A 15,340-nucleotide genomic window follows, 5' to 3' on the forward strand; every position below is an offset into this window, starting at 1 on the left:
TATATATGTGTTAGTATACTGTATTGGTGTTTTTCTTTCTGGCTTACTTCACTCTGTATAATCAGCTCCAGTTTCATCCATCTCATCAGAACGGATTCAAATGTATTCTTTTTAATGGCTGAGTAATACTCCATTGTGTATATGTACCACAGCTTTCTTATCCATTCATCTGCTGATGGACATCTAGGTTGTTTCCATGTCCTGGCTATTATAAACAGTGCTGTGATGAACATTGGGGTACACGTGTCTCTTTCAATTCTGGTTTCCTCGGTGTGTATGCCCAGCAGTGGGATTGCTGGGTCATATGGCAGTTCTGTTTGCAATTTTTTAAGGAATCTCCACACTGTTCTCCATAGTGGCTGTACTAGTTTGCATTCCCAGCAACAGTGTAGGAGGGTTCCCTTTTCTCCACACCCTCTCCAGCATTTATTGCTTGCAGATTTTTGGATCGCAGCCATTCTGACTGGTGTGAAGTGGTACCTCATTGTGGTTTTGATTTGCATTTCTCTGATAATGAGTGATGTTGAGCATCTTTTCATGTGTTTGTTAGCCATCCGTATGTCTTCTTTGGAGAAATGTCTATTTAGTTCTTTGGCCCATTTTTTTGATTGGGTCGTTTATTTTTCTGGAATTGAGTTGCATAAGTTGCTTGTATATTTTTGAGATTAGTTGTTTGTCAGTTGTTTCATTTGCTATTATTTTCTCCCATTCAGAAGGCTGTATTTTCACCTTGCTTATATTTTCCTTTGTTGTGCAGAAGCTTTTAATTTTAATTAGAAAAAAAATAATTTTAATTAGATCCCATTTGTTTATTTTTTCTTTTATTTCCAGAATTCTGGGAGGTGGATCATAGAGGATCCTGCTGTGATTTATGTCGGAGAGTGTTTTGCCTATGTTCTCCTCTAGGAGTTTTATAGTTTCTGGTCTTACATTTAGATCTTTAATCCATTTTGAGTTTATTTTCGTGTGTGGTGTTAGAAAGTGATCTAGTTTCATTCTTTTACAAGTGGTTGGCCAGTTAAACCCTTCCACTTTAGGTGCCTACCCTCTTAAATAGAACAGGGCAAAACTCGGGAATCCTTCCATGAGGCTTGATAGAATCACTTTCTTTTATTCTGGTAAGAGTTGGCTTCCTGCCATGTTACTAGCGGTTTCATTTCTCCTTCGGTGATGCAGGATTGACCTGTGGCACTGGACTCAAAAGAGTGATGGTTAGAGGGTGGACAACTTGATAGTATGCTTGAACCAAGTAGCCACCTATGTAAATATTTCTCCTTGCCACTTGATAAATGAGGCATGGAGAGGTAAGGGGCATGCATCTGATGTCTGAAAGGAGGCTGGGTAACAGCAATCAACATCAAAACGTTTAACACCAATGATTCTATGTTCTTTAAAAACAAAAACAATACTTTTTAAAGAAGTATGAAGTGGTCATAGAGAGAGGTGAAGCTAAATACCACCAATAATGGTTGGGTGTCTTAGATAGTGGATGTATGTACAATTTTTATTTTGAATGATTGATTGGATAGCTTTTACTCAAGTGAAACAATAAAGTGAGCACAGGATTTGAAGTCAGATGTAGCTTGAAAATGTGTCAGCTGTGTGTGACCTCTGAGGTTAGCTTTGTGAGGTCCGTCTGCTTGTCAGTAAGCAGGAGCAGCAGAGGCTTCCTTGCAAGGTCATTGTCAGAATCAAATGGAGAGACTGCCACACAGCAGACAGACAGCAATGACAGCTACTTTTGAATTGTAGGTCCTGCTTAGTGGCCCTTACTTGCATATTTACAAGATGGCCTTTGAATCCCAGGCAGCTGGTCACAAGCCATCCACCTTAGGCTCAGAACCAATGGTACCTACCAGCCACCAAGGCCTCCAGCCACAAACAATCAGCTAGAAAAACTAAACAATCACTTGGTCCATCATAGGAACCACGTTTCATACAAGTTTAGAGATTCGCCTTCTCTTTCCCAGGTTGCACTAGTGGTAAAGAATCCACTTGCCAATGCCAGAGACAGAAGAGACGTGGGTTCCATCCCTGAGGTCTTCCCAGGGGATCCTGGAATGGCTACTAGCCACTCCAGTATTCTTGCCTGAAAATCCCACGGGCTGAGGAGCCTGGTGGGCCACAGTCCATGGGGTCACAAAGATTCGGATACAACTGAGTGGCTGAGCACGCTTCATACTTGAGTATTTAAATTATCAGCCCTCAGTTTCTTCATCAGTATGATAGGAAACTCTGCTTTGGTGTGCCTTACAAAATCGCTGGGCTGTAGGAGTTGTAAAAGAGTCCTTGCCTCCTTGTGTACACAACCAGTGTTTATTCTCAAATCAACATGACCTCTTTGTTATGATGGGTTTTTAAAAATTCTTTTCCTGAAACGCCCACTCAGAGAAGTAAATTACCTCAGAGACATACCAGGAGGTGAGAACACACCATATTCACCAATTGGCTGAAACGTGTTTTCCCTGCTTCATTTTGCAAGTACAACACTACCCAGAACGGAAAGTTATTTTCTGGTTCTTTGAAGAGCTGTGATTTCTAACATAAGGCCATATGCTGCTCAAACTGCTGGAGAAGTTGAGTGCTGTTCCAAGGGCTCTTCAAAGCAAACGGAGTGTAACATGCGTGTGGAAAACTAGGAGGGAGTCAGGAAAGAAGCGCTATGAGATCTTAGCCACTTCCCAGAGGACTGACTCCCAGCTAGAGACAGACATTGCTAAACAGAGTCAGATGTGGGGGTGTAAGCAATTCTGGTGAGTGTGTGCAGAGAAGCCAGAGGCTGTAACCCTGTGGCTTCGCCTGATTGGGAGATAGATGATCGAGTTGGAAGCTCATGGACCAACTAAGCAGCGTTTGAGTAATTTATTTGTAAGCCTTGGAAACATGTGGACTCTTTGACATGAGTTTATTGATTTTTTTTGCTCTGATTTAATATTGTTTTATGTACCATTCTTTCACATATTGTTTTTGCCTATGAAAAATTGACTCCTATAATGAAGTTTAATATCCTCAGTATCATTTAACTGGTTTTCAGATCATGTATTTTTTTTTTATTAAAGCAACCAATTTACCAGCTAGTATGATGATTTGTAATAGGTGCTGTTTTTTTTCAGGAATCATGACCTACCAAGCACCATGATAGATGCCTTCCAAGCATCATCACCAGCTTTCTTTATGACCCTGCAAGACAGTATTATTACTGCACTGAAAACAGTGGAGAAATTGAGGGTCAGAGAGTCTAAGTAATTCACTCAGGGAAGAAAAGACCAGAAGTAGTAGTAGAACCCAGTCAGTTCAAACTGAGGTCACTGACATTCTCAAATGAAAAATTAAATCTTCGTATTTTTGGCATTCCTTTTGCTCTGTTTTCAATATGTCTGAAATATTTCTCCCTCCGTTTAGTGATTTTTTTTTTTAAATTGCAGTATAGAATCAGTCTTCTCTTAGTGCTTTTTATCTTCCCTGTATACACCAAATGACAAATAAAACTGGGGTTAGGGGGCAGTGTGGATTGTGAACAGGATCCTTTCTCAAGATAGTGTATAATGATAAAAGATTGAGGAGTAAATCAGGTGGAAATCTGCCAGGAAGACCTAAGAGATGAATAATGGGAAATAATTAAGGCCAGAGGACCCAGGATGGGATCCAAGTTGTGTGTAAATCCAAGACAGGGTTATATGACAGCAAATGTGAACCAGGACTGTTAACCCAACAGCCTTGTTTATACTGGTACAAGTGTATATTAAAATATATGATTATTTTAGATTTAGATTTTATAGACTTAGGTTTAGCACATCAGAAGCAAGGCAGATGAAGGTGTGAAGTACCTGGTACATCTGTGCTGTGCTGTGCTAAGTCACTTCAGTCATGTCTGACTCTTTGCGGTCCTATGAACCGTAGCCTGCCAAGCTCCTCTGTCCATGGAATTCTCCACGCCAGAATGCAGGAGTGAGTTGCCATTTCCTACTCCACCTGGTACCTCTGGGGAGCAGCAAATGGACTAGTGTTCCTGGTATAGAGTTCACCGACAGAATAGGCAGTGAAGGAGAATGTCAGTCTGCTCTGCAGTTGTCATATGTGTGTTAGTTGTCCATTGCTTCTGTAGTACATTACCACAAGCTTAGTGGCTTAAATGTATTTTTTTATATTTATCTTTAAATGATTTATTTAATCTTAGCTCTGCTGGGTCTTCGTTGCTATGCACACACTTTCTCGAGTTGTGGCGAGTGGGGGCTCCTATTTGTTGTGGTGTTCAGGCTTCTCATGGTGGTAGCTTCTCTTGTTGAGGGTGCACAGGCCTCAGTGGTTGAGGTGCACAGGCTTAGTTGCTCCATGGTATGTGGAACCTTTCCAGACAACATATAGAACTCTTGTCTCCTACGTTGGCAGGCAGATTTTTAACCACTGGTCCACAAGGGAAGTTCAAGGCTTAAATTTATTATCTCACAGTTATGTAGGTCAGAAGCCCAGGCTGGCCTAACTGGTTTCTCTGCTCCTGTTTTCACAAGACCAGAATGAAGGGAGGTTCTGGGAATAATCTGCTATCAAATCCTTCAAGGTATTGGCCAAATTCAGCTCTGTGCAGCTGTAAGACAGAGGTGCCTGTTTCCAACTAGCTGTTAGCTAGGGATCCTCAGGTTCGAGAGGCCACATGAATGCCTTGGCTCATCGTCCTCTTTCTCCATCTTCAGAGCCAGCAATGGCAGATCAAGTCCTTCCCATGCTTTGAATCTCTAATTTCCACTTCTACCTCATCTCTCCTACATTATTCTACTGTATCTCTTGATTGACTCTTCTGTCTTCCTCTTCTGCTTTTAATAGCTCACAGGATTACATTGGGCCCAAATGGATAATCCAGGGTAATCTCCCTATTTTAAGATCAACTGGCTAGTAACCAGTTCCATCTGTAAAGGCCCTTTATAGCAGTGCCCAAATTAGTGTTTGGTAGGGTAGTCAGGGGAGAAGGCAATGGCACCCCACTCCAGTACTCTTGCCTGGAAAAGTCCCATGGATGGAGGAGCCTGGTGGGCTGCAGTCCATGGGGTCACAAAGAGTCGGACACAACTGAGCGACTTCACTTTCACTTTTCACTTTCATGCATTGAAGAAAATGGCAACCCACTCCAGTGTTCTTGCCTGGAGAATCCCAGGGATGGGGGAGCCTGGTGGGCTGCCATCTATGGGGTCTCATCTATGGGGTCAGACCCGACTGAAGTGACTTAGCAGCAGCAGCAGGATAGTCAGGATGTTAACCTAAATTTGGCCTATCACATTGTATTAATACATTTATATATATTTCCCATTTCTGGGTGAGTTTTTGACAATGCCAAGTGTTAGTCTCCATCCTCGATACTGATAACCTATAAATATTTGGGGGAAATTTTATCTCCCTTTCTATTCCAGGCTGCTGACTATCTGAGACCTATTCTCCAATCTCTGGCCTCTCTCCAGAGGTTTACCAGAAATCTTTCTCTGATCCTCCTTATTTCCTTGCTATATGCCCTTCATCTCCTCCTTCATTATTGACTGAACAGCAGAGCGTTTCTTGTTCCTTTGTGTTCTGAAAAGCTTTCAGTCAATTCCCTTGAGCCTTGGATACTCCATCAAGCTCTGATGACCCTAGAAAATCTTATGACAGAGAATCCCGTTTTCTTGTCTTTCATAATATTTAGAAACCCTTCGAGCTCTATTTCTAAGCATTTTTCTTACCAATATGCATAATCACTTAATTTTTTGAATGACTAAGAAGGGAAAAACTTAGCTAACTAAATTACTAATAGACCTTTGTTTATAATCTCAACTACTCCATGGCCTATGGACTTATAATTGACATAACCAAGGTTTCAGGCAATTGTTCCTACAATTTATCATGCATTCAGGCCTTGCTAAAAATACAGATTGCTGCGCCCCCACCAACTAGAAGTTGGATCACAGGAAATCTGCGTTTAACTCAGATCTCGGGAAAGAGTTAAGAGATAAGCCCAAGTTCACACAGCTGCCTGGGGATACAGGATTCCAGCTGAAGTCCAGGGTGAAAATCATGTGTCTTTCCTTTCACAGAATGAATGGAAGTGTGTAGGTTGATAAGGACTAAGGCTTCTCCAAGAAGTCCTTGAAAGTGAGTCTTCCACTGTCCTCTTGCTGGACGCTCATCAGGGGCACACTGCTTCTCCACACTCCTAGATGTCTCATATGATCCTGATGCTGACACCCAGCACTTTCTGCTCTGCCTTCCCCACCCTATACCACTACTGGTCTTCAGTTCCCATTGCTGATACCCTGGGAGTACCCACAGCATGTTGCAGGATATCTTTTATTTCTATATCCCAATTAGTGAATGAGATTGAGCCCCGCATGTAATTCAGAAGAACAGAAGTGAACATTTATTAAGAGAAAAGGGAAGAGTATGAACATTTATTAAGCGTTGTAAGTGTCTAGCTCTTGTCTATTTGGTACAGCTTGCAGAAAAATTTAGATGCTTTGCAAATGATAACTCATTTAATTATTAAATACCTTGAGGTATTATTATTCTTATTTTACAGATTTTTTAAAAACTGAGGCTCAGACAGGTAAAACTCACAATTGCCCTGCAGTCAGTTAGAGAGAACATCTTACTCCAAAGTGTATCATCTTTCTTTCACCTTTATAAATCCCAATAGTGCTTACATAAATGTTTTATAATCGTACCTAGGAGGTTGAAATTATCCATTGCAGTTCACGTCTCTTCAGCCACCATATGCCTCTAAATATTAATTATGAATGTTTTCTGTTATAGTCTTCATTTCACAATAGTCAAAATAAATAAAATATGCTCACCATTGGAACTCTCCACGGGGGCTTCCCCACTTAGTTCACTCTCTCCCAAGCATTTGAAACAGGTACATGTACATCTATAAACAGATTCCTTCCACTTACGCCTCCTTTTCATATCTTCTTATTGATGGAGCCATTCAGCCTTCAGCCAAGAGTATCGGCTTCTCTGGCCTGTTCCAGCTTTCTGGCTGGTTGCAAAGCTGTACCTCCCCCAGGACATCCTGGCATCTCCAGGGCTCTGCCACCTCTTGCCATGATAGCTCCATGAGGGTCCTCTGTAGCCTCCTGAGTGGTCCACATGACAGACACACCTTAGAAAGTGTGTGATCCTTGGATTGGAAAGATTCCCTGGAGAAGGAAATGGCTATCCACATTAGTATTCTTGGGGCTTCCCAGGTGTCTCAGACAGTAAGGAATCTGCCTGCAATGAGGGTTCTGCCTGCAGAATCTTCCTGCAGACTGGGTTTGATTCCTGAGTCAGGAAGATCCCCTGGAGGAGGGAATGGTTACCCACTCAAGTATTCTTGCCTGGAGAGTTCCAAAGGAGACTGGCAAGCTGCAGTTCATGGGGTTTCAAAGAGTCAGACATGACTGAGCAACTTAACACTTTAACTGACTTTCTTTTACTGCAGTCTCATAGAAATCACTTCTCTGATGAGGAAGAGAAAGTGTGGAGGTTGAAGGAGGGGGAAGAGCATGGAGTAAGCAACTATTAAGTGATGGTCCAGTGTTTTTCTTTCTTGGGGTATGGAGAAAATATACCCACTCCACCTCTGTGAATTTATGAGAGGCTGAGGTAATAGATACTGTCTTTCCTGTTGGTTCAGACAGGAAAGAATCTTCCTGCAGTGCAAGAGACCAGGTTTGATACCTGGATTGGGAAGACCTCCTGGAGAAGGAAATGGCTACCCACTCCAGTATTCTCGCCTGGAGAATTCCACGGTCAGAGGAGCCTGGTGGGCTATAGTCCATGGTGTCCTAAAGAATCAGACACGACAGAGCAACTAACACTTTCACTTGTTTTTTCACTTTTATAATTGCATATGACAGAGAGGAATAGTATGTTAGAAGAGAGAATGGCATTCATAAAGAAAAAGGAGCATTGAACTACCACACATTCAGCAAGTATTAACTTAGTGCTGCTGTGTACCAGGCTCAGTGTCAGGCATGGGAGATACTGTGGTGAATAACACAGAGTCTGTCAGAGCACCTAGGTTCTGGCTTCCATAAACCTCTGGATTATCTCTTAAGCAAACTGTTTTCTCCTCTGTGTCGTAAACCTCTACGGTATCAGTGTGGTTCATGTTCTCCTAGTTCCAACATTCTTACTGCATATTTAGGCCTCTGGAGAACTTTCCGAGAGATGTTCCTTCAGAGTTCTTGGCTGGAGAATATGTACCCCAAGGGCTCCTTTCTGGTTTCTCCTTCAGACTTCCCATGCTCCTTTGTGTTCATATCAACACCACTACTATCATTGAGTGGCTTCATAATATGCCCCCAAAAATCCATCAGCAGGTAGCTCTGCTGAATTCAGAAATACCCACTTTAGCAGACTTAGATGAGTAATCAGAATAGCTGGGTGACTTCCCTGGTGGTCCAGTGGTTAAGACTCTGTGCTTCCACTGCAGGGGACATGAGTTCAGTCCCTGGTCAGGGAACTAGATCCCACAGGCTATGCAGCCAAAAAGTTAAAATATAAATAAATAAATGTGCCTGAGCCGTGTGCTCAGTCGTGTCTCACTTTTTGCAATCCCACCAAGTGCAGCCTGCCATGCCCCTGTGTCCATGGGATTCTCCAGGCAGGCTCCTGTGTCCATGGGATTCTCCAGGAAAAAAATTCTGTAGTGGGTTGCCATTTCCTACTCCAGGAAATCTTCCTTATCCAGGGATCAAACCCACACCTCCTGTATCTCCTGCATTGCAGGCAAATTCTTTACCCACTGAGCTATCAGCTCCCCCCACATAAAAAACAAACAGCCAGAACACAGGATGTTAAGTGAGAACAGAAAAGATGAGACACTGGTGAAGAGAGGGGGACTGACCATGGGCAGAATCACTCATAGAAGATAGAAGGTGTTTCTGCTTCAGAATGAAGGCAGTGAGGGGAGAATTTTTCACATGATCAGTTTACTTTTGAGAATAAGCACTAGCTCCCTTGTAGAGAGGAGCAAGCCCCATTTGAAACAGGAAGATTTGATCAGGAGCTATTTCAGCAATCAGGAAGAATGTGCTGAAGAACCTGGATTAAGGAGGTGACTGACAGGATAAAGAGAGGGGATAGATTCAAAATAAATTTGGGGGCTCAAATATACAAGACTTGGAGACTGATTAAACACAAGAAGAGAGAGAAAAGTCAGGGGAAAGTGCTCCCAGGTTTCTGGTTTGGATAGTGGAGAGATATCTGTGCCCTGTAACAAGCCAAGGCTGTCGCCTTAATCCTGGCCCAGGGTAGAATCTGGAGAAAGGGCTGGAGCGATTGAAGGACAGAGACCTGGGTAGATCACTAGGCTCCCCCGTTTTAGTACAGGCTGCATGTCACCACTTCATTGAACTCAGGAATGTAAATACCATTGCTGCTGCTGCTGCTAAGTCACTTCAGTCATGTCCGACTCTGTGCGACCCCACAGATGGCAGCCCACCACCTCCGTCCCTGGGATTCTCCAGGCAAGAACACTGGAGTGGGTTGCCATTTCCCTCTCCAATGCATGAAAGTGAAACGTGAAAGTAAAGTTGCTCAGTCGTGTCCAACTCTTAGCGACCCCATGGGCTGCAGCCTACCAGGCTCCTCCGTCCATGGGATTTTCCAGGCGAGAGTACTGGACATAAATTAATTTGTCATGAAAATCTAAAGTGAACTGTGGCGCTGATGCCCACCAGCTTCAGACTAGACTTAAAGAAGCTGGCAGTCTTCACCCTCTGGAAGTGTCCCAAGAGAACACCTTCACAAATGGGAGGCATGAAAGTGAGACCATGAGCAAGTCTTGAAACTACCCAAATCCAGGAACATGTTGTCCTGGAACCTCTCAGAGATTGACATGCTCCATACAAAAGCATGTGGTTTGGATTGACTTTAATGGAATTCCCTTGCAAACCACAGATTCTGAATTATCCCCTAGTAGGTATAACATTCGGAGAAGGCAATGGCACTCCACTCCAGTACTCTTGCCTGGAAAATCCTGTGGACAGAGGAGCCTGGTCTATGGGGTCACAAAGATTCAGACACGACTGAGCGACTTCACTTTCACTTTTCACTTTCATGCATTGGAGAAGGAAATGGCAACCCACTCCAGTGTTCTTGCCTGGAGAATCCCAGGGACGAGGGAGCCTGGTGGGCTGCTGTCTATGGGGTCGGACAGAGTCAGACACGACTGAAGCAACTTAGCAGCAGCAACAGCAGGTAAAACATTTATAGGAGACATGTTAGTTTACTCTGAATACCCCACTGATTTCTGACAGTAGCAGAACTCAGAATAAGATCATCTTTTACTAGAATGCCAGTGCTACATGTTGATTTCTGTAAGCCAAAGAAAATAGGTGTTGGTAATAAAAGAATAATGTTTTCAGATAAGAAGAAAAATATTTAATTCATTCCAAGCTAATAAATACCAAACACAATCTCCTAAGAAAAACCACACACAATCTCATTATACTATTTGGTTTGTTTTTCTCTAATCCAAGGCAAGGCATTTTCTTTGGGGGAAGAAAGAATACTTTTTCCAGGTCTGGAGACTGAATAATTTAGTAGTCGCTTCACGTTCAGCTTACAAAAAGAGGATTTGCATATGAACTTGCTTCGGCAAGAAAACACATCTGAGCATGTTTCATGGGAACTATCTCTAACCATGGCTCCATCTTTTCTTTTCTGCATCCCTATAGGTCACTGGATTGAAACTATCTCAGGACCTCGATGATCTTGCCATTCTCTACCTGGCCACAGTTCAAGCCATTGCTGTAAGACACTTGAATGCCGCTTTTAAAGAGATTTAGGGCTATTGATAAAGTTGAGACCGCGTATCCCCCAGGACACATCATATGCTGTTGTGACAGAGATTCTAGGGAGCTTGCCAAAAAGAGATGCTTGTCCAGAAGGAAATTCTGAAGACCTTTACCTGCTTTACTAATAGCTTCACATAGCTGAGAACTAAAAGGAGTTAAAATCTTAGAACATCTTACCTACTATTTATCTAATTTGTCTTCTAAGTTCAATTAGATAGAAGCAAGCAAGCATGCTCTTGTGCATTAAGAAGAGCTGGCATTAAGAATGTCCAGATTTATAAAATACGTGATATTGTTCAGTTTGCAAAAGCATCCAGTCTGGGGTTCCTTTAAATAGTAAGCTTCCTTGGAACGTGAAAATGTTTGTTTTTATAATTAGTTGCTTAAATGAAAGCATTGGATGGTTAGGGAAGGAGAAAGGGGAGAAGTCAGTGTTAGGAACTCCTAAACTGAAGATCAATCAGAAATGAAAACAAGTTTTTAGAAGCTCAAGCATCACTGTCTAAGGACTCATTCTCTGGAGGTGATCTGTGAGTGAGCTACAGGAGGGCTCTAAACCCTGAAATAACATATGAAAGATTGCATGTATGTGCATGTTAGAAAGTGCATTTGAAGGGAGTGAGTCATGGCCTTCAGGATCTCAGAGCTGGTAGGAACTCCAAAATAACAATAATCCAGTGAGGCTTAGTTGCTCTGCTCCAGAAAGGGAGTTGGGGACTAAAGGAAAGGAGAATCAGTTCACTGAATTCTGAGTCATAATTTATTTTTCAGAAATATACCTACTTAAGAAAAATACTTTTATTTATTTATGCTATATAGATATAGCTATATGCTATTCAATTACTCTGTTCTCCACATACCACTTTCATATCCTCATTGGTTTAAAGAATAGAATTACATGCATATTTTCTATATATCCGTATCATCAACTAAAGTACTTTCCTTATGTTTGGGTTTACCCAGGTACCACATACATATAATAAAAGAGCCGAGTTGGCCAACACAATTAAATAATCCTTTTTAGTTTATAAACAACTTTATCTAGAAACAACTTATTGAAGCAACTGTCTTATTGATTTAAGAGCTTGTCCAGTCCAGTAATACCAGTCAGCCTGCTTTATTTATGGGAACTTGGTATTTAAAAAAAAAAAAAAAGGATAGTTCTGACATCTCTCAAAATGGCAAGAGTGACTAGTATGAAATGATGAAAAAATGGACAACAGAAATATGCATCAGTAGTAAAGGTAGTTATTTAGTGATCTCGCTTTATATTAAAGATAATAATAAATGATATAGTTTTAAGATATTATGTACCAGGTAGTAGGCTAAATATTTTACATACATTATATGACTTTACCTTATGAGGGAGGAATTATAATCCCCATTCCAAAGATTAGAATCTAAGCCTAAGTGAGGTTAATTAACTTGCTCAGTTTCATACAGCTAGTAAGTGGCAGAACTGGGATTTGAACCCACAGTTTTGTCAAATAAAACTGGATACACCGTGTATTGAGGAGCTTTTATTTTCTGATGTTAATGTGTGGAAAGTCTTAAAGTGGAATGAATCACAGGCATTAAAATGAATAATCCTGGAAAATATCAGAGCTGCATAAGGCTCATCCTTCTGAGTCCCTGCTAAGAGGGAGACATGAAGAAGGAGGCTACCCAGGATGAGCCAAGGGTCACCATCATCTGATGACCATCACTGTTTCTTCTCACTGATGCCCACTGCCTGTGCCGGGCACCAAACAGGGTACCTTACCCACTGTGAGTAACCCTGTAAGTAGGTGGGCTTGTCTCATTTTACAGACAGGGAACACTGCTTGCCAAGGTCAGACAACCAGTGCATGGCAGAGTCAGAATCTGAACCTCTGTCCTCTGCTCCCTGGCTTTTGCTCTTTCATGTTACCATGCTACCATTGCTCTTGGATCAGTTTGTAAAAGCTACGTGATTGAAATAAGCCTTCAGGCATTCCCAAGAACAGTTTTGATTTGACACATCTTAGAAAACATCATTAATCTGGCCAGGATTGTCTCACGGAGTCCCCTCCCTGGTAAGAACAGTGTAGCAGAAATCCAAGAATCTATAATGCAGGCCAGGGGCGGGGGTAGGCTGGGGCAAGGGAAGCCAACTACATTTTCCCGAACACCACACACTTGGCAAATCACTTTTGTATGTAATAGGTCGTACATGTATTAAAAGTTATCATATTTATTCTCTCCATTGTTTTAATAACCTTTATAGCACCACGAAGGAAAGGCAATTGAAGACAGATTTTTCAATAAGGCTATGTTGTGCAGTCCATTGAACTGTGAGGAGTTCAGTCTGTTTTGCAAAAGTATCTGGGTGTTCTGATCTTTTAGTTCATTTGTGCATTTTAATGTGTATTTTAATGAGCATTCTAATACCAGAGATTTTCCCATGATGTTCAAAAAAATGTGTTCACTGACTATGAATATTGCCCTTAAGCCTATTGATTATAAAGTTAGTTAAGCACATTCCTCTCCATAGCAATATCTATGGTTGACATTTTCTAAGAACAGAATGAAATTAAAGAGATATTGTAGTGAAGTTAATTTGAGACTGTGCAAAACCCTTCATGAAGTGAAATTCTCCTCTTGACCAAGCTTAATTGAAAGACCTGTCAAACACCCAGTTTACCCATAGCCTGTTCATCTATAGTTTTCTTTGCAGAATAGACCCTTTAAAAGTACTATTTGCATTTGAAGTCTCTCTATTTGCATTTGGTTCTGTACATTCCCAGTGGAAAAGCCTAATTTTAATTTAAATTTCTCTGTGAAAACATTTTTTCCAGAAAGGTGAGCACAAAATCATTTTAGCACAAAGCTCTTTGGTGGGACGTTTAAGGAGGGTGGAGTGTTTCACAAAGAGTGGCGTTAAGTCGTCAAAAGGGAAGGCCCTGTTACTAACCAGCAGCCTGAGTGGGAATTTCCTGCTGACAATGCCACACGGAGGATAGACGGCCATCCCAGCCCCTCTGGAGGGAGCGCCTCTTGTTCTGATCTCTTCTTGCCTTTTCCCAGAGAATGTGCTTTGTGTTACTCTCCTCTCAGGCCTGCTAATCACATGAGCTCCCAGGTTTCTGGTTTTAGAAATATCAGAAATATCCATTTTGCACGGCATCTCCATGCATGTTAGGAGGCAGCTTCCCCTTCCCTGAAGCAGACTGCATGGCTTTAAGCAAATTATGGAAATCCTAAATGGGGATAATAATATGCAGCTTTTGATTTTTTTTCGTAAAATTAGAAATGATGTTAAAGAGCATAGCAGAGTGCTTAGCCTATAGCTAATAACCAGAATAGCTCTCATTTCTAAATACCTTCCGTGTATTAGACAGTCTTCTGTGAGCTTTACATATGCTGTCTACAGCAGCAGCTTTGCAAGGTAGATATTTCTGTATTTCATCAAGTCTAAGAACACATTTTAAATTTTCGTGGCATGTTAACATTTTAGACAGTCCATGGAGTTATCAAATGAAAAATATGATGTTTTATTCCCATTTTTAAAATGAGAATTGAGTCATGGAAAAGTTAGGTGTGAATTTGATTCTAAGAGTAGGTAAAATGCCTGAATGCCTTCCCAGGTTGGTTTTTTTTTTTTTTAATTCAAAAGCCACACTCTTATTTCCTAGGTGCATATTCAACCCTAGGTAGACTAGGGTTACCTGGAATCCACAGACACCAAATGATCCATGCCAGATGTAAGGGCATTTGTAGGGCTCCTAAAATTAATTATAATATTTTTATGTATGACTTTTTTCTGGGGAGGTCAGTAGGCTTTATCATATTCTCAAGAGGGGTCGTGACCACCCCCAAAAGCATAAGAAAGAACACCTGGGGGTAATCAGGCATTTTCAATAAGCAGGATCTGGTATTATAGGGTACAACATGTTTTAATCTTCTCTTTAACACACTACATCTGTGGATGATCTTTGGAGGCCCAAGTTTTACCTAATCCATATTCTTACTAGACTCGTTAATAGCTCCAACAAACCTGAAGACCTGTGGGCTGGAAATGCTTGGTTCTGCTCCTGAACTGCCCCTGCTATTGCAGGAAGGGGGACCTCTTCCAGGACTCAAAAAGAGGTCTAATACTCAGAAATGAATTGTCCAAGGAGACACACATGCTGTCAAAGCAAGAGACTTTATTGGGAAGGGGCACCCGGCCGGAGAGCAGCAGGGTAGGGAACCCAGGAGAACTGCTCTGCCATGTGGCTCACAGTTTCAGGTTTTATGGTGATGGGATTAGTTTCCAGGTTGTCTCCGGCCAGTTTTTCTGGCCAAGGTCCTTCCTGGTGATACAAGCACTGCTCAATCAAGATGAATGTCAGCAAGAAGGATTCTGGGAAGTAGTAGGACATGTAGTGTCTCCTTTTGACCTTTCCTGAACTCTTCCAGTTGGTGATGGCTTGTTAGTTCCAGGTTCCTTGCTAGGACCTCCTGTCATAAAATAATTCACACAGTTACTGTGGTGCCTGGCCAAGGTGGGTGGTATCAGTCAGTGTGTTTCC

The 15,340-nt window shown here is 41.8% G+C and overlaps 1 protein-coding gene across 18 annotated transcripts in view; it reads left to right on the top strand.

Moving 5' to 3' along the window:
* The window catches only part of FGGY (FGGY carbohydrate kinase domain containing), a 510,923-nt gene that overhangs the window by 395,765 nt on the left and 99,818 nt on the right, over positions 1–15,340 (top strand). For all 18 annotated transcript variants that reach the window (XM_069592908.1, XM_069592919.1, XM_069592895.1 and 15 more), the window contains one exon: positions 10,689–10,763. In XM_069592908.1, the coding sequence (XP_069449009.1) occupies positions 10,689–10,763 (75 nt within the window). The remainder of the gene's footprint in view (positions 1–10,688; positions 10,764–15,340) is intronic.

This window comes from Ovis canadensis, chromosome 1 (assembly GCF_042477335.2).
Source record: "Ovis canadensis isolate MfBH-ARS-UI-01 breed Bighorn chromosome 1, ARS-UI_OviCan_v2, whole genome shotgun sequence".
NCBI classification, from domain to species: Eukaryota; Metazoa; Chordata; class Mammalia; order Artiodactyla; family Bovidae; genus Ovis; species Ovis canadensis.